At 44.7% G+C, this 27,334-nt stretch overlaps 1 protein-coding gene across 1 annotated transcript in view; it reads left to right on the plus strand.

Annotated features, from left to right (window-relative positions):
* Window positions 1–27,334, plus strand: part of HSD17B4 (hydroxysteroid 17-beta dehydrogenase 4) — a 640,476-nt gene that overhangs the window by 129,075 nt on the left and 484,067 nt on the right. The window contains exon 5 of the mRNA XM_069226895.1: window positions 14,235–14,256. Coding sequence (XP_069082996.1) covers window positions 14,235–14,256 — 22 coding nt within the window. The remainder of the gene's footprint in view (window positions 1–14,234; window positions 14,257–27,334) is intronic.

Genomic DNA, 27,334 nt, shown 5'->3' on the forward strand with positions numbered 1-27,334 from the left:
ATGCCTCACCGATTGGCTCTTGAAACACAATCTTTTAGACATCAGAAAAAAATCGATTCGGAAGTTGCTTTTAAACTGGCTTGAGATGCACACATACTCTCTCTCATTTGGGGCGTTTGATCTCCAAGGATCACAGAGCATCACCAGTTTCACATAGTCTTTGAAAATCTTAGCAACTCTAGGTTTATGTTTTATTTTTTTTACCCTTGACAGTTGGGTCCATGAATGGACTCTGATGAAAATTGAAATCCCCTCCGATGATGATTTGGCCTGAAAGTTGTAGAAGGGATTGAAACAATTCCACATAAGGGTCTGGATTATCTATCAAAGGTGCATAAAAACGTACAAAAGTAAATCTTTCTTTAGCAATTAAGTAGTGCACCCAGCACCATCGCCGTGCAGGGTCACTGAGAAAATCGAGCACCAGAGCCCCAAGATCCCTGACCAAAATAACCGCCACACCTCTATGAGCAGCAGGGGCAGCAGCAATTACCTTAACATCAACAAATCTTTTAAACATATGAAAGCCCGCTATTCTTTTTGCCGTATTATGCTTTCTTGAAGTAGAATAACAGAGGGGTTCAAAGCATTTATCCTCTTTTCAATTGCACTCCATTTCCTTTGATTAATTATCCCATTAACGTTTCAAGAAACTACTTTAAATGAGAGGTTCAAACTTGCAATTTAATTCTTATAGATTGCCTAAATGTTGAGAGATTTGAAACTGCCAAAGAGTTTTGGCCTTGTCCTGCATCGGATGTTATCTGCACTATAGACCTAGTCATCCTACATTGCACATAACTACTCTTTAGTGTGGTGAAAAAGGATCTTGTACCCCTTACTTGCCCGACCCCCGTACCCTGCCCAGGTGGCTGACACCTGGGGCACTCCCGTCTGAGCCATCTGGGACCAACCCCCACCCCATGTGCCCTTCCTTCCTTAATCGGGTGCCTTGACATAGCACCTGGTTGCCATAGACAACAAAGGGACTGAAATGTAAGTGCCTAAACATGATGCGCTGTGTTCACACTGTACAGAAACTCCGATTCCCAAATAAATTCACCCACCCTCAGTGCAAAGTGGAAAACCGCTCCTGCAAATCACTTAAAAAAAAAAAAAAAAAAAGTTTTCCATCTCCCCCCTCCCCCTCTTTTGACTTGATCGATCAAAGTTTTGAATCGAATGCAAAAGAGTCTTAGCAACCTCGACTGTATGAATTAGATTTGAACGTCCCTGAAAAAAAACTTGAAGCTTAGATTGTTGCGGAAGCCTTGCAGGAGCCCCGGCTTTCTGAAATGTGGTGATCATCCCCTTCAATTCTCTCCTCCGATGTGCAGCAACTACTGACATATCTGAGAACATTTTAAAAGCATAATCGCCAGGATTCTGGTATAGTTTACTCTTGATTGCTTGCTGAAGGATACGTTCCTTAATATGAAAGTCACCAAAGCTTACAAGAATCGTTAGAGGATATTTTGTGTTAGGTGACTGTACTGCGGGGACCCGATGGGCTCGCATGATAGTAAGATCTAAATGTTTATCCGTCTGTTTTGAAAGAACATGATGTGAAATACGATCAGTAATTAAGTCTGTGACAGTCTTCCCGTTCTCACGTCCTTCCGGGACTTCCGTAAATCTCAGATTAGATCTTCGTGAGCGGTTCTCAGCATTATCCAGCTGAATCTGCAAGTCTAAAAGATCTGCTTGCTATTTTGCCACTGACGGCTCCAAAGAGGATTGTGCATCTTCTAGATCGGATACTCACTGCTCTACTTCTTTGATACGTGAGCGGAGTTCTTGCGTATTACTACAGATTAAATTTAATTGTGACTCTGTTCTCTGGTTTGCTTCTTCTTGCAAGACTTTCAGAGTTTTGAGTTCACTTAGAATCTGAAGGAGCAGATTTTCAGCGGGGGTGCCAGTCCTTTCCTTGTTTCTAAGCTCCTGAGACGGGTGTCCGGCTTGTAAATTGAACTGATCTTGGGCTGGCTGGAAGGGCCCATTTACAATGGAATTCACAGAGGACCTCATTGCAGTGTAAATCCCAGTGATATGTACTGGGTCGCGAAGTGGGTCAGGGGAGGAACTGTCTACCTGTAGGGCAGAGATGGAGTCGTTAATTTGTGCAGGAGTAACATCTTTTGGTCCCCTCCCCACTCTACTGCTAAACAAAGGATATAGCAGCTGAGCTTTATTGCAATTAACCTTACAGTTTGAGCTGAGGGCCGATTGATTCAGAAGCAAACAGACTTTGTTAACTAATTCCAAATTCAAGTCCGAGTCTGGGTCCAGCTCTCTGACCTCCTCGGGCAAAGAATCAGCGCCAAGATGTAACTCAGTCATATCAATCATAGAAGGAGGTGAATTGTGAGGCAGGGCAGTGCTGAGGGTTGAGTTAGTGGTTAGTGGAGGGGCAGAGTTTGGACATGATTCCATGTTCATGTGGGTATCTGAGGGAGTCGGGCGCTTTGTTTTAACACTCTGGGGGTCATTACGACTCCCGCCGGACGCGGTGACCGCACGCCTGGCGGGAGCCGCCAAAATACCGTACCGCGGTCGCAAGACCGCAGCGGGTATTTTGAGTTTTCCCCTGGGCTGGCGGGCGGCCGCCAAAAGGCCGCCCGCCAGCCCAGGGGAAAACAACCTTCCCACGATGAAGCCGGCTCGTAATCGAGCCGGCCGAGTGGGAAGGTGCGACGGGTGCAGTAGCACCCGTCGCGTATTTCACTGTCTGCAATGCAGACAGTGAAATACTGAGCGGGGCCCTCTTACGGGGGCCCCTCGACACCCCCTACCGCCATCCTGTTCCTGGTGGGCGAACCGCCAGGAACAGGATGGCGGTAGGGGGTGTCAGAATCCCCTTGGAGGATTCAATGGGGCAGCGGGAAACTGGCGGGAGACCGCCAGTTTCCCTCTTCTGACCGCGGCCAAAGCGCCGCGGTCAGAATGCCCTGCGGGGCACCGCCAGGCTGTCGGCGGTGCTCCCGCCGACCGCGGGCCTGGCGGTCATAGACCACCAGGCTCGTAATGAGGGCCTCTGTGTTGCTTTGATAGTCCTTGAAGCAGGGCGTCCTTTGCCCTAAAATTGATGTGGAGAACGACGCAGCTCCCTCCCCTCGTCCTGGCAAGCAACTCCAAGAGCTTTTCTTTTTTTTTTCCTTGCCCCCTGTGCAACTAAGTTCAGCTCTGAGGGGTTAGAAACTTTTTTTTTTTAATTAAAGGGGAGCTTTAAAATGTGCTGGTATAGTACACATACGAAGCATAGAGCACTGAAAAACATTGAAAAGCAGTAAGAGAAACTGAGCAGCGTAAAAATGTTTTTATTTATTTATTTTTTCTCTTTCTGGCACCGTTTAATCCTTTCCAAGAAGTGAAACTGCCACCTCTTAGTAGAATCCCCAGCCCCTGTCCCTGCCTCACCTCCCTTTTCCTTAGATGGAACTGATCTCCTCTCATGGGATGAGGGAGGGTCGGGTGTCCAAGAGATTACCCCGTTGACAGAATGTATTCCATTAATTAAAGGGCAGCCATGACTCTCCTCCTGCGTCTTCAGAAGCCGATACCCTTCACTGGAGAGGAGGAGGGAGCGGATGTTGCCATCAGGGATTCAGCAAGAAACGCTGCGGCAGGAGCGGCTGGAGCACAGCGCATCCGAGCTCCGACGCACGTCTTTCCCCCTGCGTCAAGGCTAGCCGCGGAGCATGACACTCCCTTCACAAGTTATGTTATGCAGATTTGTGGAGTGCACTATCACCATGCAGGATATCCTGATGCTGAGCAGGTGTGAGTCTAACCAAACATAGGGTCTAGTGGGACTATTTGAAAAGTCAGTGCTTAAGCTTTTTGCGGAATCCAGGAAATAAAGATGAGACTCCTGTGTGTAGTTGCAGGTCTTTCCACACTTTAGGAGCGATGTAGGTGGGTTCCCACCTTTCCTTGAATACTGTTTATGTTCATGTTGATCTTATTTGGTTTGGTAGGGAGGATTGAAACAGGCTTACTTCTGTTTATTGCGGATTCTCGTGTTAAGTCCAGTTATAGAGTCAAACGCAAGAAACTAAATTTTATGTTGATTGAAGTGCAAGCAGTAAATACACATTTCCCTATTTTTATGTCCCTTCTTTGCAGGGCCTTGTTATGTTTCCTGCAGGGACTCAAAATCATGCTTGTTGTATAACCCTCACTTTATTTAACTCTCTTAAATATCCCACTCCCCCTATTTTTCTGCTGTCTCGTAACCCTACTTTTTGGCCTCCACTACTCCCTGGCTCCTCTAAATACTAGCTTGTGTTATCAGTGTTAAACTGTAGCACTTTTCTGCACCAACAATGTCTACTGCCTGTTTTGAATTAGGATTATCAGCAGCCTTGCCACTGGAGCTCAAAATATACACTCACTTTGGATTTTTTTAATTATTACTCCACATGTTGCTTTAAGGATATTTCAGAGCACTGACATTTTGTTTGGAAACATAAATCGAACAGGAGTCATGAGCAGTTACAGTGTAGTCTAAATAAAAAGGTTCCCTGTTCTAACAGTCTCCAGATGATGCCTAGCACAGAACTATAACCAGTTGCTTGACTGGGCATTTCTGTTTTTAGAAGTTTCATAAAGCACATCCGCTTTGATTGTGTCTTCATGCATCAAGAACGGAGATGTAGAGATTAAGGCCCTGTACCCAGGTGATCGTCCACATTTAGCTCTTCCAACAATATTTGCTAGATCAATTTCGAGGTGGCTTATAGTTATGGCAGGTGAGTGGTGGACTACTAGTTTTAGTGCAGCCTGTTACTTTGCTCTTGTAGGTCTTGTGTGTGATTCAAAGCATTTTAAACTTAATTCTTGACTCAACCCAGGTGCCAAAGGAGAGATTTTGGGGCTGTTATATTGTCAATTTCGCCATGTTCAGGTATATTCTGGCACTATGGTTTTGGAGTCTGTCATCTCCCTGGAAACCGGTTTGGCAGGCCATGTATATCACATTACGGTATTCCAGGTTTACAATCTCTAGGACTCTGGACAATTGAATTAGGTGTGCAGTCAGTTGGAGCTACAGGATGCTCTGATGAATCAGTAGTTGTATCTGATGCATGACACCATGGTATTTATTTGAGGTATGAAAGAGAGGTCTGCAAGGAAGACTGTGTCCAGGTTCCCACATGTGTTGAATGTTACACACATAATTAAATTGCATCAAGCTAGTAAGGTGACTGTAGGCTAAATGTATCAAAGTGAAAAGTAACTCAAAGCTGGAGACAATGAATAATTAACTATGGTACGACAATTATTCTATTGCTATGGGTTAGACAGGTCAGCATGGTCTTTCTCAAACTTTTTGCCTTGCGCCTCCATTTTTGGCTGCTCTCTTTTTTGTTGGTCTTAGGACTCTGCACTTTTACCATTGCTAACCAGTGCTAAAGTGCCTGTGCTCTCTACTATAAACATGGGGAAATTAGCTTGCACCCAACTGGCACACTTAATTTAGTTATAAGTCCCTAGTAAAGTGGTACTACATGTACACAGGCCCTGTAAATGAAATGCTTCTTGTGGGCCCACAGCACTGATTGTGCCACCAACTTGAGTAGCCTTTAAACAGGTATCAGGCCTGCCAGATCATTGGATAACATTGGGTTACCGTATTACGTTTAATAAGTGACAACTTTCAATTAGGAGCAGGGGGGCACACTCAAAATTTACGGCCCGATTATGACATTGACGGACCTGCGCTGCCGGCAGTACCTCGGGAAGGATGCTGCCGTCATGGCCCACAACATGGTCACGAGCAGTGCAGAGGCCCCCTGTGGCCCCAGGCACTTGCTTTCCAGGGAAAGGCTGGCAGAATGTGGATTCGTGATCAGCCACAGCAGCGCTGTGGCTGACCTCGAATCTGACCACCATCAGCCTGTCAGGAACAATGTTCCTGGCAGGGACTGCAGTCTTGAGGTGGTCTGACCACCTGGAGTGCAGTGGTCCGACTGCCATCTCAAGGCTGGTGGTCTGAAGACCCCCAGCCTCGTAATAAGGCCCTTAGTCTTTTGACCTCAAACAAGCTGGAGCAATGGCCGGGAGGCAGGAAATTCCAAGCATGTCTGGGGAAAGAAACCTCCAGAATCTTCCCCTACTTCAAAGTGGGCACCCTGTATCAGTAATGGACCCTCAGAACCAACTCTTCAGTACACCTCTGGACCTGTGAATGAAGGATTGCTGTGCTGCTCTGGATTGCTATTATGTTACCCTCCTGTCTTGCAGCCTGAGTAAACTGATTGGACCTACATCTTGATCCCTGGACCACGAGAGTGACACCAAGGGCTAGTTGGCTGGCCTCCAGATCAAAGCTTCAGGGACAGAAAAGGCTTGCAACCACATCCAAACCAGTGCCGTCACTCTTGTTGCTGTGAGTGTTGCAGTTCAACTGGTGCCACCCCAGTCCTGGACCCTTGGAAATGTGCCTAAAGGTGCTCTGCCAGCCCAGCTGTGGTCCTATGGGGCAGAAGTGATGCAGCAAGATGCATCTAAGGGGTGTGGAATTTTATAAAATATCTACTTGTCCATGAGGCAGTTTGCTTCATAAATCAACTTGTCCTGTAAAAAAAAAAATCTGCTTGTCCCATGTGTGCCATGTAGTGTGGCGGCAAATTATGGCAGCAGTCTCATTATAATAGAGCTCGGATAATAGCCTCTCAGGTTATGCCAGGGCTCATATTGTAGGGTTTGAATACTGGTTCCTTTGACCTGTTGATGTGTGACGCATCCTCGGAGCAGGATCTCTCAACAGTCTGCAAACTAGGATTTAAGGTACTTTATTCAGCAAGCCTAACTTGGCCCCAATATCCACCATACTGTCCATTGTGATCAGGCTAAACATATGACTTTGTCTCGGTCTAGTGCGACCAGATAACCACAGTCAACACTTTGCGCTTTAGGCATTATTTTTACTTACATTTTTATAATTGCATTTCTCCGGTTATAATGATTTGATTTTTGTAATTTTGGTATCAAACTATTTACGAAACTGAAAATTATTTTTATAATTTGGGGTGAAATTTTTCTTGTGTTGTTTTCACTTTATTACTGTTTAAAGTCCTGCATAAATACTTTACACATTGCCTCTAAATTAAGCCGGACTGTTTGTGTGCCAAGCTACCAGAGGGTGAGCACAGGTCCATTTAGTTTTGCGTGTGACTTCAACCTGACATAAATTGTGGCTATTTTTTGAGCAGGGTTTCATACCCCCAAACGAGTAGTCCAGCTTCCTGCAGGAAGGATATCTAAAAGCAGTATTATTTTCCAACTGTTACATTATTATTCAATCGGCCATTTTTCTGTTTGTCTGTCTATTTATCATTACTACCCCATTCCTTTGTTAACCACATTTAACTGGGAATACCACCTTTTGTTGTCACTGATGGAGAGAAGAGGGGCCTCCCCTTTCAGCCTCAGTGACGTGGCTTTCCATAAAATGTCACCCAAAACAATTTCCTTATTCATTATGTGACAACCCAAGGAGGGTAAGCAAGGCACATATTTCAAGTAGTTTATGTACTTTTGTTTTTGTATATGGAAGGTGAGCAGATATACTAGAATCAAGTTCTCACTAAGCTAAACAGTAACTCTGATATGTCTAATGAAGTCCAGGTATTAAACAAGCCCAATTTAATAGATTTTGGCAGATGTTTTATTTAAATCTCTCCTGTGTCCACTCTTAGTTTTGTTAATGGCTAATGTCTGGTAAACCCACTTTAGTGACTTGCTTCTTTGTTCAGTGAACCAACAAGATTTCCTTTTAAGATTTCCAGTGAGCTCTCTTAGATGTGTGCATTCTCAAGTCGTGAAAAGCTTTTTTGCGAATAGCTTCATGCCAAGAAATTCCAGAGTAATACTGCACTGTTTTCTTATTTAGTCACCGGGAATAGTCTGAACACATCTGATTGCTTATGCAGCTGTATGACATGACTGTCCACTGCAAGATATTTCCAGTTCTCTAAATTATCCAAAACTCGGGGGTCTATGTGGAAGACCCTTTGACGCTCATAAAACTTGGGCCATCTACCTCAAAGAACTCTGAGTAACCCAGAGGGAAAAATACAGGTTCTGTGCAGGGCTTTGCTGGTTTGTATCATTAACTGAAAATGTAAATTATACATTTGTAATGCTTACAGTATGCTCAACATCAGCACAGCCAAGCTAGGTACAATGTTGATTTGTCAGATAACTGCCCCAAAACCTTCTTGCATCCACATAAGTCATTGAGAGAGAACATAGTATCAGTCAGAGAACCAAACATCATGCATTTACCTTAGCAGGTCCTGTTTCCCCCCTGTGTATGTTCATCATTTCAAGACTTAATCACCATGGGCATCTATCTATCCCTCAAGAAGAATTAAGACTTGATAGGACTTGTTCTGTGTCTTTCTCATGCTTGAAAGAAATTTGCTCTGAAAAGTCTCTCATCAGGTAAACTGACTGTAATGTTGATTCTTGGATCTCCCGTCATACTTCAAACTGTGCAGCACTAACTCCCCCCCAGAGGTCTCCTTTTCATCAGCGATAGACTTCTTCAATGTGAGCCCCCTTTGAGATGGTTCAATGGCACTGAAATGTTAGCAGACTCCAATTTTGCCCTACCCTTCTAGACTAATCTGAGCACTAGAAAGTATTCAAACACAAGGATATTTTTCTTTGGTAGGTCCATCCTGTACAGACATGTGTTGATCTACCAATTAATCTAGGTCCTGCAAGAAGGGCCTACAACAACTAGAATTTTTCATAAGATTTTTCTTCCTGGGAAATATTAATGGGCCCATGTGATACATCTGCATTTCAGGTTGTTGTTGAACTGTTAAGTTTATCCCTGTTTTTTAGCTTAAATCCTTTTTATCGCCTGCACGTTTAGACCTTGGGCTTGTCAAAGTTACCAAAGGGAGACAAAAATATCACAGCCTGCCTTTGGCACTCTTATGTGTTTATCTGAGTTTGTTTGGTGGAAGCTTGGTTAGCAGTTCATAATCGTCAGTCTTCCCTTTCTAGGGTTTCTGGCCAGTGACGTCTGTGCTGCGAGAAACAGCACACACTCTAAAACTGGAGAAGATATTCAAATTATATCAGTATTGCCACATGACTGAGAGACTGTCCTTAAGGAAACTAATATACATATTAGAAAATATGTAAACCTTACAATGATGTTTCAGTTATTTTCTTGAGATGTACTATACTTTTGGTCAATACAATCCCAGTCAAAATATTGTAAAAAATTATTTTACCAGTGTTAGGATATTATTGCTAAAAAAAATCATAGTGGTCGACCTATTTTAATGCTCTGTAGTAAGTTCTTCAGGAACATATGTTCTTGTGTTTGAAAGCTTCAATACTGAGTGAGTAACCTCGTGCTCAGCATCTTTTTAAACTTTATGTATATTTTACAACAAAAATTCGGGAATCTAGATCACTTACAGAAGTTTGTAGATGATGCTGGCATAATATCCCATCTAGTGTTTCCTGGCTTCCATCTAGAGTCTTCCTACTTTGCTACATTTAACTTTTGTTGTTCTGTTAATATAGCCCTGTTAAATGCTTCACTTTTGTTTAGTGTCCTGTACAGATTCTGATTGTTAGCACTAGTTAACGAACCACTGTATGTCGGCATGGTATCCTTCACCTTGTTACCCAGTAGCGTCTCTTCTTTCTTGCTCACTCAAGTGTTGTTAGGCCCAGACTCATTTCTCACTAACTATACTATCACGTCTTCTAGTCAGGTGTCCTTCATGTCTTTCAAAGCAGTCTGATATTGGATGGATGCATTGGGGCTCGCCATTCAGCACTGGATTTTGGTTGACCTATTTCTCTGCAGGCTCATCTTAACATTTTCAAACTTCTGCACCCACCCTTTCTGGTCAAATATTGTGATTTTTTTTTTTTTTTTTAGACCTGACTGCATTAGGGTGGTCTTCCCTCACCTTTTTGCCTGCCTCCATCCATTTAAAAAAAAAAAAATCTAATTTCTGCTGGTTTTAGGACTCTGTGCACTTTACTATTGCTTACCAGTGCTAAAGTGCTTGCGCCCTCTCCCCTAAACCTGGTAACATTTGCTCCTATCCAATTGGCATATTTATCTAGAAGTCCCTAGTAAAGTGCACTAGATGTTCCCTTGAATTAAATGCTACTGCTTGGCCTGCAGCACTGACTGTGCCATCCACATAATTAGCCCCTTAACCATGTTTCAGTCCTCCCATTGCAAGGCCTGTGTGTGCAGTTTCCTTTTATTATATATAAGCACCCATAAGGTAGGCCCTAAGTAGCCGATATGGCAGGGTACTATGTAAGTAAAAGGCAGGACATGTATTTGTAAGCTTTACATGTCCTGGTAGTGAAAAACACCCAAGTTGTTTTTCACTATTGTGAAGCCTGGTTCTCTCATAACCCAGCATTGGGAATTCCCTTATAAACCTTTAAGTAGTCATTTCTGATCTGAAAGGAGTGGCATTGTCATGTGTGGTATTTTTGGATTGGTAGTGAGAAATTCAGCTTAATGATGAAGTTGGAATTAACATTACTATTTTAGAAAAGCCACTTTTAGAAAGTAGCCATTTCTCTGCACTTGCTGCTCTCTGTGCCATGCAGCCTGTCACCAATCCACGTCTGGTCTGTGCTGGTTGACAGCTCCCCTTGTGCATTCCACCCAGACAGCTATAAACACAGGACACTCAGCTGCATCTGCATTCATCTGCATACTGATAGATCTTCCTGGGCAGAAAGCTCGGTTCGGGGTCACAGACCCCAAACCCCCTAAAATCAGACACTTCTGGACCTACAACTTAACTCATTCAAAAGGACTGCAGTGCTGCCAAAAGGACTCATCTGGACTGATTTTATGGAAGGACTGCTCTCCTGCTTGTTGCCCTGCTGCTCCCTGACTCTGCTGAAAGGACATTGCCACCCCTGCCAGCCACCCCTTCTCCCCCTGTGTACCCCTCCCACCCCCCAAACACACACACACACACACAAGTGATCTCCAAGTCTCTAAGGGCTTGTCAACCTGCCTCCTGTTAAGAAGTCTCAGGGCCATCGAAGACTTCACCTAGGAGATAAAATCCACTGCGCTGGAAAAAAACAATGCAATCGCTGCAGAATTGACACAGCGCCTGTCTCGTGGCTGAAAAACGACTCAGCGCCTGCAGAATCGACACAACGCTTGTTTCATTACCACAGTGTGTTTGGATTTTCCACGCATCACACTTGAGCGTCAATTTGTCATCAAACCCTGCATCGCAGTAAGGAGCCAATGCTGCGTGCCAGGAAATCTACACATCAACTTGACGCATCACCTCCACTGTGGCGGAAAAATTAACACTGCTTTACTTTCCGACACCCCACTTCCTTTGTGGCCCGGAGCATCTTTATTTTTGATGCATCCCAGGTAGTTTGTGCTAAAGAGCTTGGTCCATTGATTTCTATGGATTAGGACTTACTTAAACCTCTGAAAAAGTGGTATCTTGACTTGTGCATATTGGATTTGTCATTTTGGTCTTGTTTTATTCATATAAATAATATCTCTTTTCCTAAAATGATGTAGAGTACTTTTCTGTGGTATTTTCGCTGTGTTACTGTATGAGTCATTGCACAGATACTTTACACATTGCCTTCTAAGTTAAGCCTGCCTGCTTTGTGCCAGTTTACCGGAGGGTGAGCACGGGATAATTTATATTGTGTGGTGACTTACCCTGACTAGGATTGTTGTCCCTACTTGGACAGGGTGCATACGTCTGCGAACTAGAGACCCAATTTCTAACATTGGTGGTTAGCGGTGAGGATAGGACTTGTGTTTGTGAAGTGCTGTACAGTATCTACGTGTACACTACCTACCCACATGTAAAGACCATTTCATTTTTTTTTTCTTTGCAATTTTCCCTGCTTTAAATTTTTAATAAGTCCTGTACATCATGCCTCTGGCTGGTTCTACAAGTGGATCCATGGTGTTTGAGCTGGCTAAGCTGGAGGAGTACACAGTTAACCAGCTGAAAAGCTTTTGCAAAGTGATGGGGATACCAGCCCGAGAAGCCACCAAGAAGATGGTGTTTCACATGGCGCTGAGGGCCTGGGCAGAGTCCTGCTTCCAGGAGGATGAGGAGTTGGGGAAGCCTGTGAATGACTCTTCTGAGGACCTACCTGCAGCAGCTGAGGGGGACTCCCCTGGTTTTGTGCTAACTGTGAGGGCAGGAAGCAGTGACTGTAGTCATGGCCTGACCCCTGAGGAAAGGAGAGAGGAGAGAGAATTCCAGCTGCAGTTGGCAAAATTAAAAATAGAAGCGGAGAGGGAAGCTAAGCAAGCTGAAAGAACCCTAGCAGAAAAGAAACTATTTCTGGCTCATGAACAGATTGTAAAAGAGCTGGAACTCAAGGCCAGGCAGGCGGATTCCAGCAGTGATGGTGACAGCATACATACAATACCTGATGGAGGTGAAGAAGGTTTGTATACCCAAGGATTTGGTGCCCAGTTATGTGGTGAGAGAGGACATTGATAGGTGATTTTCTGCTTATGAGGGTACATAGGGTCCCTGAAGAGCACTGGAGGGCATGTCTGTTGAAACACATGCCAACACTTGGGAGGGACACACTTGCAACAGTAGAGGTTGGGACCAGAACAAGTACACTCCCATTAAAGCCATTTTGACAGCCAAATTTACACTGCCCCCTGAGACATATTTCTAAAGATGCAGGGACAGCCAGAAGCTCCCCAACCAATTCTAGGTAAATTTCATTGATTGCCCCAGTAAGGCACTGAATGGCTGGGTGCTGGGCAACAAATTCAATGATCATGTTGGGTTGTACAATTTAATCTTTAGAGAGTACTTGCTCAGTATCTGTTTTACAGAGTTGTGACAGTGAGATAATTAATCCCAGGAAGCTTGCTGAGGAGGCAGACCTCTGGGCTAGCACCAGAGTGTCCAAAAAGGTATGGGGGCAGTGGGGACCAGGTGGCGGCATCCACAAAGGTGGTCAGGGTTCCCACCAGAAAAAAAGGGGGGAGAACAATCTAAAAATATGGAGTTTTGTAAAGGCCCCCATAATATTTACCAACGGTTGGGCAAGTTGTTGTCCATTATTATCTGTTCTAACAGATTTGTCTGTAGTTTAAATTATTTTACCTTCAACTATAGGATTCCTGTTTTGTGCAAGAGGATTTTTTTTGTTAGCACCTCCTTATGATAATTGATACATTGCTTTGTCCCCCATAATCATCACTCTACAAAATTGTTCCACTCCCCATAAAGAAAATGCAATGATTTGAAGAATATATTTGCACCACTGGCTTTGAGATTTGCATTAATCTGTCATCGTGTGTTGCAAATATTACTGAAAAGAAAGAGGATTAGCAGTCTTGTTGAATCCCTGTTGAATGCATGGTGTTTTTTTTTATCGAGCCCTGAGGAACTCAAATCATTTCTTTAAAGACTGAAACAGACTGCATTTGTTCTGCTATTTTACTTTTTTCTCCATGATCTGCATGTGTGGATTTGATTTAGTTTGACAATTTTTGCATTGTACAGAAGAATGCTTTGAGGCACATTCAAATAGTAACAATACAATGGTTTACATACATAATCAACTGAGGCAGAGGTTAAACTGCACTGCTTAAACCATTCGGTTTACTTCGCTGTTTCATTGTCTCTGATAGTGTTGAATAGGTTGCGATCACCATGAGCACAAGTTTTCCTTCGACTACAAATGTGAAGAAATTAGAAGCTAAGCCTTAGAATTAATTTCTTTTCCCATAGAACATGAGTTATGCAAGGTGACTGTGGTGATAACATATACTTCATGTAATTTGTTCATTTCAAGTGAAAGTGAAGAATAAACATCAGATCTGCAGTTGTAGACAGTGACATACTAGTAACAAATACAAAACGAAAACTGACCACCATTTCCTTTCATCCTCTGAATTGTCTTCCTATTTGGGTTATGCTTTCAATGTACAATACATTGAGATAAATAATGATTTTAGTTGCAGTCTTTGGAAGACCCATGGAAATCCATATTCCACTATTTCAACTATCATAAAATGCTGTTTCTACACTATTGGTAAGCTGTAGGTCTGAGAACTTACACCTACCTGCAACAGTATTAAAGAATCTATTTTTGATCACCTAATTCTCAAGAAAAGTATTGAAATATGTGTATGATTTTCTCACTTGTTGCATTTCACAACTCTACAACTTTTCTTTTGTCTCTTTTTACAGATGTTGTTATAAACAATGCTGGGTAAGTTATTAGTTATTTTTGTTATTTCTAAAGTACCGTCAGGTCAGAGGTATCAAAGCACCAGGTCGAGATTGAGAGCAGACCGCCCAGCGACTACTGTGTAAACAGCCAGGTTTTTAGTTGCATTCTAAATAATAAAAGAGAATTCATTCCCCTAATCTGAACAGGTAAATTATTCCATAATTTTGCTGCTGCCTATGAGAAGGCCCTTCACCCTATTCAGCTTTTAACAACGAGGTTTCCTGGCCAGCCTAAGGTCAGCTGACCTTAAAGAGCGACTTGGAGAGTACCACTTAAGGACCCCTTAGAGTGTAGTGCTTTAAAGGTCAGGCACAAAGCTTTAAAGGTAATACGCTTCCTAACCGGAAGCCAGTGTGGCTTCGTAAGATCCTCCTTAGCCGAAGAGAACGTTGGCAAACCAGCCTGGCAGCTGTATTCTGAATCAGATTAAGTTTATTCAGGGAAGATTGATTTATACTTAAGTGCAATCCATTACAGTAATCCAGTTTAGATATGATGAGTGCCAAGACCACAGTCACCCTGAGTTCTGTTGGTATAATAAAAGACAGCACTTTTCTTAGGATCTTAACCAGCCAGAAGCACCCGCTCATGATTTTGTTGACCTGCATATCAAAGGTCAGGGAGGAGTCAAACATGACCCCCAAACTGTTTACTGCTGTAATGGGGATGGGCAATGCCCCACAGGACTCTGACCACCGAGACTACTCTAAATTGAAGTATTAGCCCCAAAAAACAGAATCTCATTTTTGTCTCCATTCATTTTTAGCCAATTCTGGTCCATCCATTGGCTAACTTCCCTCATGGAGGACTGAAATCTGTCTGCTACAGATTCCCAGACTTCTCTGATGGAAACAATAATTTGAGTGTCGTCCGCCCATGAGGACACCTGAAATCCAAAGGAACAAACTAGTTTTGCCAGAGGGGCTACATATACATTGAAAAGTGTGGGACTAAGGCCATCATTATGACTTCAGCGGTCTTGTAAAAAGATGCTGTGCTGGTGGAATGCTTGGCCCCCTATTATGAGTTTTCCGCCGGGCCAGTGGACGGAAACGGTGTTTCCGCCCGCTGGCCCAGCGGAAAAGTCACATCAACATTTAAGCCGGCTCATTATTGAGCCGGAGGCAATGTTGATGTGCAGCTGTTGCAGCAGCACCCGTCGTGCATTTCACCGCCCGTAATTCAGGCAGTGAAATGCACTATGGGGCTGTGCCTGGGGCCCCTGCACTGCCCATGCCAAGTGCATGGGCTGTGCAGGGGCCCCCAGGGGCACCCAGAGTCCCCCTTACCACCCACCGCCATGGAACGGCTGGTGGTTGGGGACTCAATCCCCAGGGCAGCTCCCGGCTGAAGCCTGAAGCGAATGCACCACTGTCCTAATATGCTGGCGAAACACCGCCAGCCTGTTGGCGGTATTACCGCCAGTGTTCCACCGACCCCGGGGTCATAATGATCTGGGTTCCGCAAGAACCACAGCACGGAAACCGCCCTCATCGCATGCACTGACGACATCAGGACCAAAGTCGACAAAGGCTAGACAGTCGCACTCATCCTCCTAGACCTCTCCGCAGCCTTTGACACTGTCTGCCACCACACACTCCGCACACGCCTCCACAACATAGGAATTCGCCACAAAGCCTTAGCCTGGCTTACCTCCTTCCTCACCGACCGGACCCAGAGAGTCCGCCTTCCACCTTTCCACTCCACCGCTACCAAGATCATCTGCAGAGTCCCCCAAGGGTCCTCCCTAAGCCCCACACTCTTCAACATTTACATGATCCCCCTAGCCAACATCCTCCGATCACACGGAATCACTATCCTCTCCTATGCAGATGACACCCAACTCATCCTCTCCCTCACCCGCAATCCCACCACTGCCAAAACCAGCTTACACGCTGCTCTCCTCGACACCGCCAACTGGATGACAAATAACCACCTCAACCTTAACTCCAACAAAACCGAGATCATCATCATCTTCGGCCCCAACAAAACCATATGGGATGACTCCTGGTGGCCCACCGCCCTAGGCCCGCACCCACCCCCGCAAACCACGCACGCAACCTCAGCATCATTCTGGACCCCTCCCTCTCCACGACACAGCGAATCAATGGACTAACCACCTCCTGCTTCCACACACTCCGCACTCTAAAAAAAATAAAAAAATCCTTCAAATGGATCCCCCCAGAGACCAGGAAGACAGTCACCCATGCACTCATCAGCAGCAGACTAGACTACGGTAACGCCCTCTACGCCGGCACCACACTCAAACTCGAAAGGGAAACTCCAGAGAACCCAGCCGCACGCCTCGTCCTTGGCCTCCCCTGCCACGAACGAATCTCACCACACCTCAAATCCCTTCACTGGCTCCACATAGACAAGAGAATCACTTTCAAGATCCTCATCCATGCACACAAATCCCTCCACAACACCGGCCCGACCTACTTCAACGAAAGAGTGAACTTCTACACTCCCACCCACAATCTCCGATCAGCCGACCTCGCACTAGCTACAATCCCCCGCATCCAATGAACCACCACAGGAGGCAGGGCCTTCTCCTACCTCGCCCCCACAACCTGGAACTCCCTCCCCACCAACCTCCGCAAAACCAAAGACCTCCTACTCTTCACAAAAAAAACTCAAGACATGGCTGTTCGAACAGTAACCCCCCTTTACCCCTCCCCCCAACAAGTGCCTTGAGACCCTCACGGGTGAGTAGCGCGCTCTATAAATATTTTTGATTGATTGAAGTGCTGAGCCCGAGGGAACTCCACAGGGAAGCTGGAACGGGGCTGATTTAAAATCCCCCCAACTAATCATAATTGATCTCCTGTGGAGAAATGTCTCAAGTAATCTCAGGGCCGAGTCCCTCTGACCTGCCTGATGTATTCGTTGTACCATATGTTGGGGCAAAATGATGTAAAAAGCTGCACATAAGTCCAGCAGTACTAAAATAGCTGCACCCCATGATCTATCTGTCTAGGAATGTCTGTGGTGGGGGTCAATGCTGATTTAGTGATATGTTTTTTCTAAACCCATGTTGAGATGCATCCAAACAATCATGAGAGTACAAATAGCAGGCTAACTCTTGATTGATATGTTTTTCAAGCACCTTAGCTAGAGCAGGTAAAAAATAAGTAGGCCGAAAGATTTTAAGATCACCTGGGCCTCCTCCTGGTTTCTTTTTTTTAGGGGTTTAACAATAGTCTTTTTTTCTAAATGGGGGAAACAACCCTGATTCCAGCACCTATCGGTACACCATCTACAATGCTTCAGCAATGGGTTCCAAGGCCATAGGTAATACCCTTGGTGGACAAGGATCATCCGGAGAACCAGAATTAATCCCTGTGATAAGGGAATTGATTTTACCAGCAGGCAGAGGTCCAAACTTAGTCAAAAATTACTCCTTTTCTTTCCCCCCTTCTGGCCCACCTTGTGGCTTCATAGACTCTATGGAAGGAGCAGGAAAAGCTGAGTGTATTCTTAGTGTTTTGTCCCTAAAGAAACCTGCAACCTGATCACAAAAGATTTGTGAGTTCTTGAACTCCTGGGATGTTGGGGGCCCAACTAAAGAGATAACAACTTTAAACAATCCTTGGGGAATATTTGCTGCACCCCTAATCTTCTGCATGAAATAACCTGTTTTTGCTTCTTGAATGCCTAACCTGTATTTCCCCCTTGCTTCCCGGAGTCCTGCCTTCTCTGCCGGTCCGGGGTCTAATTTCCATTTTCGTTCTTGCTTCCTACATATTCTTTGGAGCTCCTTGAGCTCCGCTGTATACCACGGGGCTGGGGGCCTTTTGTTAGTGCTTGGTCTTATTTTTCTCAGTGTGGCCCTAACCCACTGCTCAAATTCTTATGCTAACGGTCCTTGACCGAACAATAGCCTTTCCCTATGATTATCAAGGGCTAACACCATATCATTCTCCCCTATTTTGCCCCATTTTCTACTATATATAGACTTGTGTAGGCTAGGTTGTTTTCCCCCTCCACACCTGGCTTCGAAATGGATGAGGCTGTGATCCGACCAGTCTAGCCATGTGCAATCTAAAATAATGTTGCTCTTGTTTAGCAAAAATTCCATCAAGGACACATCCTGCATGATGAGTGCTGACTCCCACTTCTTGATTCCAGATGAAATAGGACATGAAATCCCCAAAAATATGTGTATCATTGACCTCTCTCATCCTCCAAATGGAGATTGAAATCCTAGGGGTATACAATAATCATTAGCTATCAAGGGCTCTACAATTTGATGCCGCATCTCTAAAAAATTATTTTTTGGTCCTGGAGGGCGATAAAACAAAAGGCCTTCCAGCTATAACGTATTCCTATTCCTAAGCTTGAAATAGGCTCCTTCACATATCTCTCTCCTTATATTAATGAAATCAAGACTACAGTTCAAGTTATTTAAAAAAAAAACAATTGCCACTCCACCTCCCCTCCTCCCAGGCCTCTCCAGTCTCACCACCTCCTATCCTGGTGAAGTGGATGAGACCATGTCAGGGGCCTGAGTCTTCCCTAATCCAAGTCTCGCTCATTAACAGGCAATCCAACCCTAACGCTGTGATAGTTTCCCTTACTTCAAAGCTTTTCAAGCTATGTTTAATTAAAGATAGGACATTTACCAACCCATATTTCACACTGTCTTTTGTTGCCTTCCTATTTTACTTAGTCATGACTCCCAAAGAGAGATTCAGTCGGAAGGATACATCTTCCAAAGATTAGGGGTTGTTGAAAGTCTATGCGCATTGCCTACATCTCCATCCATCCCTGCCAATAAAAAAACTGTTCCCTCCCCCAGACAACCTACAATGGACGCCATGCTCCAAAGTTGTTCCCTTGTATAATGTATGCTGGTGTTCTCTTGAAATTGAACTGGTAGAATACCTGGCCCCTGGTCCCGATTGGGCACAGAGAGGCGTAGATAGGCTTGCCTTAGGCACGCTAATGGCGTGCCTGATGCGTGCGTTCGCAGCCCGACTGGTTTATCCCCTTCGCTGCCAGGCCTTTTCCCCCTCCTGTGCCAAGCCTTTTTTTGGCTATTTGGGGCAGTTCGCGCTTAGGCCCTCATAACTTTTTGTTCACATGAGCTACCCACGCCAAATTTGCGTCCTTTTTTTCCAACATCATAGGGATTCGAGAGGTACCCAGACTTTGTGGGTTCCCCTGAAGGAGACCAAGAAATTAGCCAAAATACAGTGAAAATTGTGTTTTTTTTTCTTCAAAAAAATGGGGAAAAAGGGCTGCAGAAAGCAGCTCGTGTTTTTTTCCTGAAAATGGCATCAACAAAGGGTTTGCGGTGGCAAGATCACCATTTTCCCAGCTTTGAGGAACAGGCAGACTTGAACTGGAAAACCCTATTTTTCAATACAATTTGACATTTTACTGGGACATACCCCATTTTTACTATTTGCTGTTCTTTCAGCCTCCTCTCAGTTAGTGACCAAAATGGGTGAGAAACCAATGCTGGATCCCAGAAAGCTAAACATTTCTGAAAAGTAGACAACATTCTGAATTCAGCAAGGGGTCATTTGTGTAGATCCTACAAGTGTTTCCTACAGAAAATAACAGCTGAAATAAAAGAAATATTGAAATTGAGGTGAAAAAAACAGCCATTTTTCTCCATGTTTTACTCTGTAGCTTTTTCCTGCGATGTCAGATTTTTTAAAGCAATATACCGTTAGGTCAGCTGGACTCTTCTGGTTGCGGGGATATATAGGGCTTGTAGGTTCATCAAGAACTCTAGGTACCCAGAGCCAATAAATGAGCTGCACCTTGCAATGGGTTTTTAGTCTATACCGGGTATACAGCAATTATTTTGCTGAAATATAAAAAGTGAAAAATAGATATCAAGAAAACCTTTGTATTTCCAAAATGGCCACAAGATAAGGTGTTGAAAAGCAGTGGTTATTTGCACATCTATGAATTCCGGGGTGCCCATACTAGCATGTGAATTACAGGGCATTTCTCAAATAGACGTCTTTTTTACACACTGCCTTACATTTGGAAGGAAAAAATGTAGAGAAAGACAAGGGGCAATAACATTTGTTTTGCTATTCTGTGTTCCCCCACGTCTCCCGATAAAAATGGTACCTCACTTGCGTGGGTAGGCCTAGCGCCCACGAAAGGAAATGGCCCAAAACACAACATGGACACATCCCATTTTTTGACAGAAAACAGAGGTGTTTTTTGCAAAGTGCCTACCTGTGGATTTTGGCCTCTAGCTCAGCCGGCACCTGGGGAAACCTAGCAAACAAGTGCATTTTTGAAAACTAGACACCTAGGGGAATCCAAGATGGAGTGACTTGTGGGGCTCTGACCAGGTTCTGTTACCCAGAATCCTTTGCAAAACTCACAATTTGGCCAAAAAAACACTTTTTCCTCACATTTCGGCGACAGAAAGTTCTGGAATCTGACAGGAGCCACAAATTTCCTTCCACCCAGCGTTCCCACAAGTCTCCCGATAAAAATGGTACCTCACTTGTGTGGGTAGGCCTAGCGCCCACGAAAGAAAATGGCCCAAAACACAACATGGACACATCTCATTTTTTCACAGAAAACAGAGCCGTTTTTTACAAAGTGCCTACCTGTGGATTTTGGCCTCTAGCTCAGCCGGCACCTGGGGAAACCTAGCAAACTAGCACATTTTTGAAAACTAGACACCTGGGGGAATCCAAGATGGAGTGACTTGTGGGGCTCTGACCAGGTTCTGTTACCCAGAATCCTTTACAAACCTCAAAATTTGGCCCCAAAAAAGCACTTTTTCCTCACATTTCGGCGACAGAAAGTTCTGGAATCTGACAGGAGCCACAAATTTCCTTCCACCCAGCATTCCCCCCCAAGTCTCCCGATAAAAATGGTACCTCACTTGTGCGGGTGGGCCAGGTGCCTGCAACAGAAAAAGGCTAAAAACTTGTAGAGATTGAGGGGTAGCACAGCGAGCTGATAAGCACATATTTTTCTTTTATACATCTTTTAGGCTGACTCTGCTTTGGGGTCCCATGCAAGTGAGGTATCATTTTACTTGGGGGACTGAGGGGACGCTGGGTGGTAGGAAATTTGTGCGGCAGCGGTGATCCTACAAAGAAAAGTGAGGAAAATATGATTTTTTTAATGCAAATTTTGAGGTTTGCCGAGGAGTCTGGGTAAGAAAACACAGGTAGTTTTACAGTAGATCATTTTGGTGTGTCCACATACTTATGTGATGTTCCAAACACTAAAATTGTGAAAAGAAATGCACTTAGGTTATGTTAAAAAGACCCCTCACCCACCAACCAAGTTGGTGGCATGCTTCATCATCGGGGTCCCACCCGAGGCACCTAGTGTGCCACAGGTGTGCTGCGACGCCTGATTACAGTGGTGCAGGTTTTGTCATTTTTTACCACACATACTGCTTGGATTTGCCACGAGGGTGAGTGATGGTGCAGTAGATCAAATTTTATTAACAAGAGATTTCACAAAAATGAAATGCACTGTTAATAACTGAAAGGCCAAAAAACTGAACCAATGACTCACAGCTCGTGAGCTGTAAAGCCACGGCAAGGCACCACCGCTTTACAGTCCATTCACACATCTTTCATACATGACATGCACAAGACCATTCAAGCCGCCAGCCACGGGCCCAGCACATTACAACACTCGCATCGACAGACATCGCCACTCAAGGGCCCATCACTTACATACGCCCACATGCCTGATACAGCAATCGCACCAGCTGATGGGAGTGTGTGGACTAGTGTTTGGCTGGCAGTGTGTTGCAGTAGCCAACAGCAAGTCAGTATGTACACTATGTACACCCCTCAGCCAAGCCCCACTCCACACGCAATGGCGTCACTTTGGTTTTTTTTTTAAACAAAGAAACCACTAACTAATTAGAAATAATTACAAAACTACAAACACAAAAGCTCTAAGTACATGACAGAAATGCTAACCATGAAACTGAACACATTAAAATACAAAACAGACATGAGTTTACACTCATGGTTGTTCCCAGTAATTCTTCTGGGTGTGGTACTTCTTAAAACAACCACCCACACACAGCCCAGGCTTTGAAGGACAATCTGGGCAGTACATTCGAGTCTTCTTCCGGATACCTCTTCGAAAACACACTCTACATTTCTTAGCTGGAAAGTATTTTTTGGGTGTGGGAGGAATGTGCTCAGCAAAGTGGCGATCTTTCAATCTAGCCACATTCTCCACCACTGCTTCTCTAGGAACTCTGGCCTGTTCCACCACAATAAGGCTCTCTATCACTGACTCCCGAAATTTCACAAATATCATCTTTGACTCTGGAGATCTATCCTTAAACACAATAAAAGCATTAAAAGTTGCTAAGTGGAAGAGGTGAATTGCTAACTTCTTATACCAAACATAAAACTTACGAATAGCAGTATAAGGTTCCAACCTTTGATCAACTCTATCTACACCTCCCATGTGCTTATTATAATCTAAAATGTACACAGGTTTGCGCACTTCAGCAACCTGGCCCAAAACAGTCACGGGGGAAGTACTCTCATCATGGATGGTACTTAGCATGTAGAGATCCCTCCTGTCTGAAAACTTCAAAGCTAGCAGCTCATCATTCCGCAAGGCATTGCACTGTCCCCTCTGAAGTTTTTTTTACAGTTTTACAGACAAGCTCCCTTGGATAGTCTTTCCAATTACAACAAATTGTGCCACAAGCAACAGTGTCCACTCTAAACAATTCCTTGAACAACTGCACTCCAGTGTTAAAGTTATCTACATACAAATGGTGACCTTTGTGGAACAGTCGTCTACTAAGTGCCCACACAATTTTCTCAGTAACTCCAAAAGTGGGAGGACAACCAGGGGGGGGGGTCAATACTGGAATCCCTACTAGTGTAGACATGGAAATTATACACATATCCTGTACTACTTTCAGACAGCATATACAATTTAATTCCACATCGTGCCCTCTTGCTAGGAATGTACTGCCTAAAAACCAAACGACCCTTGAAGAGGACCAAAGACTCGTCCACAGCTATTTCTTTGCCTGGAACATAGACCTATGAAAACCGATCTACAAAATGATCAAGGACAGGCCTAATCTTAAAAAGACGGTCAGAATCAGGGTGATCTTGTGGCAAGGCTAATGCATTGTCAATAAAATGCAGCATCCTTAGAAGAAGCAAATACCGATTACGACTCATTGTTGCAGGAAATATAGCTGTTGCCATCAAGGGACTAGTAGACCAATAAGAAGCCAGTGACGGCTTCCTTATCAACCCCATCAAAAGAGTCCAACCTAAAAACCTTTTCATCTCCTCCAAATTTGTGGGAATCCACTGGGCAGCTCTAGAGTGCGGCCTAAGTCTAGCAGCATTGTCCCTCAAATACTGCTCCACATACAAATTAGTCTGCTCAACAATCTCTTCCAAAAACACATCATCCACAAATAACTCAAAGAAATTGACAGGCTAAAAGTTCTCTGTATTGACTCTACACCCCTGGAGCCCATTAAAGGCAGGCATCTCTGGCTGCTCCATGTTTGGGGCAACCCAGAGTTCAGGTCTTCTAACGAGAAACCTTTCAGCCCCAGGTTGCTGCACTAGTGGCACATCAGTGTTCTCCTCTGAAACAGGCCCTTCATCTGCACTTGTGGCTTCCTCATCAGAAGATTCCTCTCCGACAGAAACTTCACTGCCAGAATCTCTCACTTCCTCCTCTGCCTCAGATGCAGAGTCCATCTCATAATCATGATCAGACAATGACTCAAAAAGCATACCAACCACCTGCTGAGCGGTCATCCTGCGGCTAGCCATGATCTTTCCTACAAAAATTAACTGGACAAATGCACCACCAACAACCAGCACTGTGTAAGAGAAGTAATAAAGTGTAGCTTTATTAGTAAGAGTTATAAACTCAAAAAACTATACCGCTCACTTGCCTGAAAAAGCTTGAATCACCAGCAACTACTCTGCACAGACACAGCAATCACCAATGATATCCCACTAAAAAGAAAGAAAGAAAAGCAAATTAGAAATAAGACAACACAAATATAATTGTGCACAAATCTAAGGACAATTTCACACAAACCTGCATTTAGTACACCACCTACAAACATGTCGGTCATGCATGGCAATAATACTCCTTTGGAGTAAATTGTTTTTACTTACCTAAAACATGCAACTATGCAGGTCAACCACCGCCAAAACCACAAAGAGCTACATCAAAGAAACCAAAAGCTTTGAACTAGAACAAAAAGGAGGAAAAAAATGTATCACAAATGCAAATACTTCGTCAGTTGACAAACATCCCACCATCAAGCATTTAGAAATTGGTGCCTAAGTGGATTCTGCCATAGGGGCAGATGGGCCTACTAAAAAATAGGCCTATCTGCCCCAAGGAGGGCAGAAAATACCTTTAGTAGTGTGTCCCCAGGGGGAGCGACCCTTTCCCAAGGGCCCACCCCCAAACAAAAACAAAAAACACACACTATCCCTGGTACCATCTGCCCCCCTTGGGGGGGGGGGGGGTACCCCTTGCCCAAGGGGATGCCCCCCACATAAATAAACATATAACAACAAATCCCTGGCGTTCTAGTGGTTTCTGCCCCCCTTGGGGGCAAATCAGCCTAAAAATAATAGGCTGATCTGTCCCCAAGGGGGGCAGAAAGAGCCTTGGTACACGTGCCCCCAAAGGGGGGGGGCGACTCTTGCCTAAGGTGCTACCCCCCCTCCACTAACACACACACACACTATCCCTGGTGTCTAAGTGGCATCTGCCCCGGGCATGGGCCTGAAAAAAATAGGCCCGTCTTCCCCCAAGGGGGGCAGAAATGGCCAACAGTTCAATGCCTACCTTGGGAGTGGGGGTGCCCTGTGCCCAAGGGGACGCCCCCCACATAAATATATTTTTTAAAATCCCTGGCGTTCTAGTGGTTTCTGCCCCCCCTTGGGGGCAGATAAGCCTAAAAATAATAGGTAGATCTTTCCCCATCTGCCCCCACCCTCCACTCACACTCACACTCACTCACACACTCACTCTCACTCACTCACTCTCTCCCTCTCTCCCTGGTGTCTAAGTGGCTTCTGCCCCGGGCATGGGCCTGAAAAAAATAGGCCCATCTGCCCCCAAGGGGGGCAGAAATGGCCAACAGTTCAATGTCCCCTTGGGGGGCACCCCTTGCCCAAGGCCCCCCCCCCAACAAAAATAAACATATTAAAAATCCCTGGCGTTCTAGTGGTTTCTGCCCCCCTTGGGGGCAGATCAGCCTAAAAATAATAGGCCGATCAACAAACATGCCTCCAAATGGGAGCGACCCTTGCCCAAGGGGCCGCTCCCCAATGCAAAACATAGGAAATATAAAAATAAAAAAATCCCTGGCGTCTAGTGGATTCTGCCCCCCTTGGGGGCAGATCAGCCTAAAAATAATAGCCGATCTGCCCCCAAGGGGGGCAGAAATGGCCACAAGAAACATGCCCCCAAATGGGAGCGACCCTTGCCCAAGTGGCCGCTCCCCGACAGACAAACAACAAAGTTCAACAAAAAAAGAGAAAATCCCTGGCGTCTAGTGGGCATTCATGCTGCCCGATCACAATGCGATCGGGCAGCAGGAATGCTCAAAGAGACACCGGGGGAAAGGAAAAGCCTTTCCTTTCCCCCGGTGCCTCTTTGTCCCAAGCCCTCCACCCGACGGAGGAGAAACTCACCTGTTTCTCCGTACTCGCACTGGAAGTAATGGCTTCCAGTGCGACCGGCAGTGTGGAATGATGTCAGCGCCAATCGCGCGCTGACATCATTACGTGGGGTGGGGGGTGGAAGGGGAAGGTCTTCCCTTTCCATCCCCGCCTTGGGGGGGTGGGGAGGGGGAACCCCACAGAGGGATCGCTAGTGCTCCCTCCGGGCTCCGGGCCGAGGACGTAATGGTTACGTCCTCGGCACAGGAGCACTGTGCCGCAGGATGTAACCACTATGTCCGCGGCACAGAAAGGGTTATATCTCGGTGGCTGGCACATGAGTCGAGTGGGGGACGTGGCCCGGTGAAAAGCTGGTCTGCCGCCTTCCTCAAAGCATGGCAAACTTGATGAGGCTCTTAAAACTCCCTGGGCTCTAACAGGCCCTTGTGTTCTTATCGTCCATCCTCTCCATAGCCAAATGCCTCCCTGCATATAAATGATCGAGGCAGATATTATGAAACAAGTATGCTCAGTGAGTCCTGGTTAGATTTAAAAAAATAAAAATAAAAAAAACACTCCCAGTTAGATGAAAACACCTAGCATCAATTTTAAAAAGAAGTTGTTAAGTAATACATATATATCTAAAGGTTGTCAGCGCTCTCACTCGCTCAGTAATCTAGTTTTAGTTTTTGAAAGGGTGTAAAACTATTTAGTTCATGATACAAAATGTTATGTGACTGTGACATGAATTAAGACATGTTACCCTGTGTTTGAATTAATTTATTGTGTGATTTTGTTTGCATAGTGCCTAAGAAAAGCTTATAACGCATTTTATCGTCCTTTCATTTTTCATTAATTGTAAAATGGTATTATGCCTAACATTTTACAGCCTTTGGTTCAACTGCATCGCTGATGAATAATTCTGGCACATAAGTCTAGCACGTTAATTAAAAACGTTGGCAGTTACGCATCAAGCATGTTTTCTGATGTTGAGAGGGCATTTTAACTATTAATCAACTTTTTTGTGCTCTAGCACATGCATTTTTATCTTGTGGTGTGCTTGATCAGTTTGAGGTGTGTTAGGCATTAGTGCTTGGAATTCTGTGAAAAGGCAAATATTGTTATAATTGTGCATTACCTCTTTTGTCCCGTCCTCGTCTTAGTTCTAGCACTGTGAAGCGATCTGTCTCGCCAGAATGGCATTCATGTGTAATATAGCAAACCAATGAAACCATAATCACTAGTCTGTCGTCTTCTCTTTGGAGGCTTCCAGTCTTGACTAACCTCGTCTGTCCTCTGGAACCTCCAAGCCTGCTGAATTTCTTTCTTCTTAAAACATCCTCACTTGGATCTCATGACCCTGATTATCGTATTCATTTTAGACCTATCGCCATACGTTTCTCTAAAAAAATGTTCAT

This window comes from Pleurodeles waltl, chromosome 1_1, assembly GCF_031143425.1.
Source record: "Pleurodeles waltl isolate 20211129_DDA chromosome 1_1, aPleWal1.hap1.20221129, whole genome shotgun sequence".
In the NCBI taxonomy this organism is placed as follows: Eukaryota; Metazoa; Chordata; class Amphibia; order Caudata; family Salamandridae; genus Pleurodeles; species Pleurodeles waltl.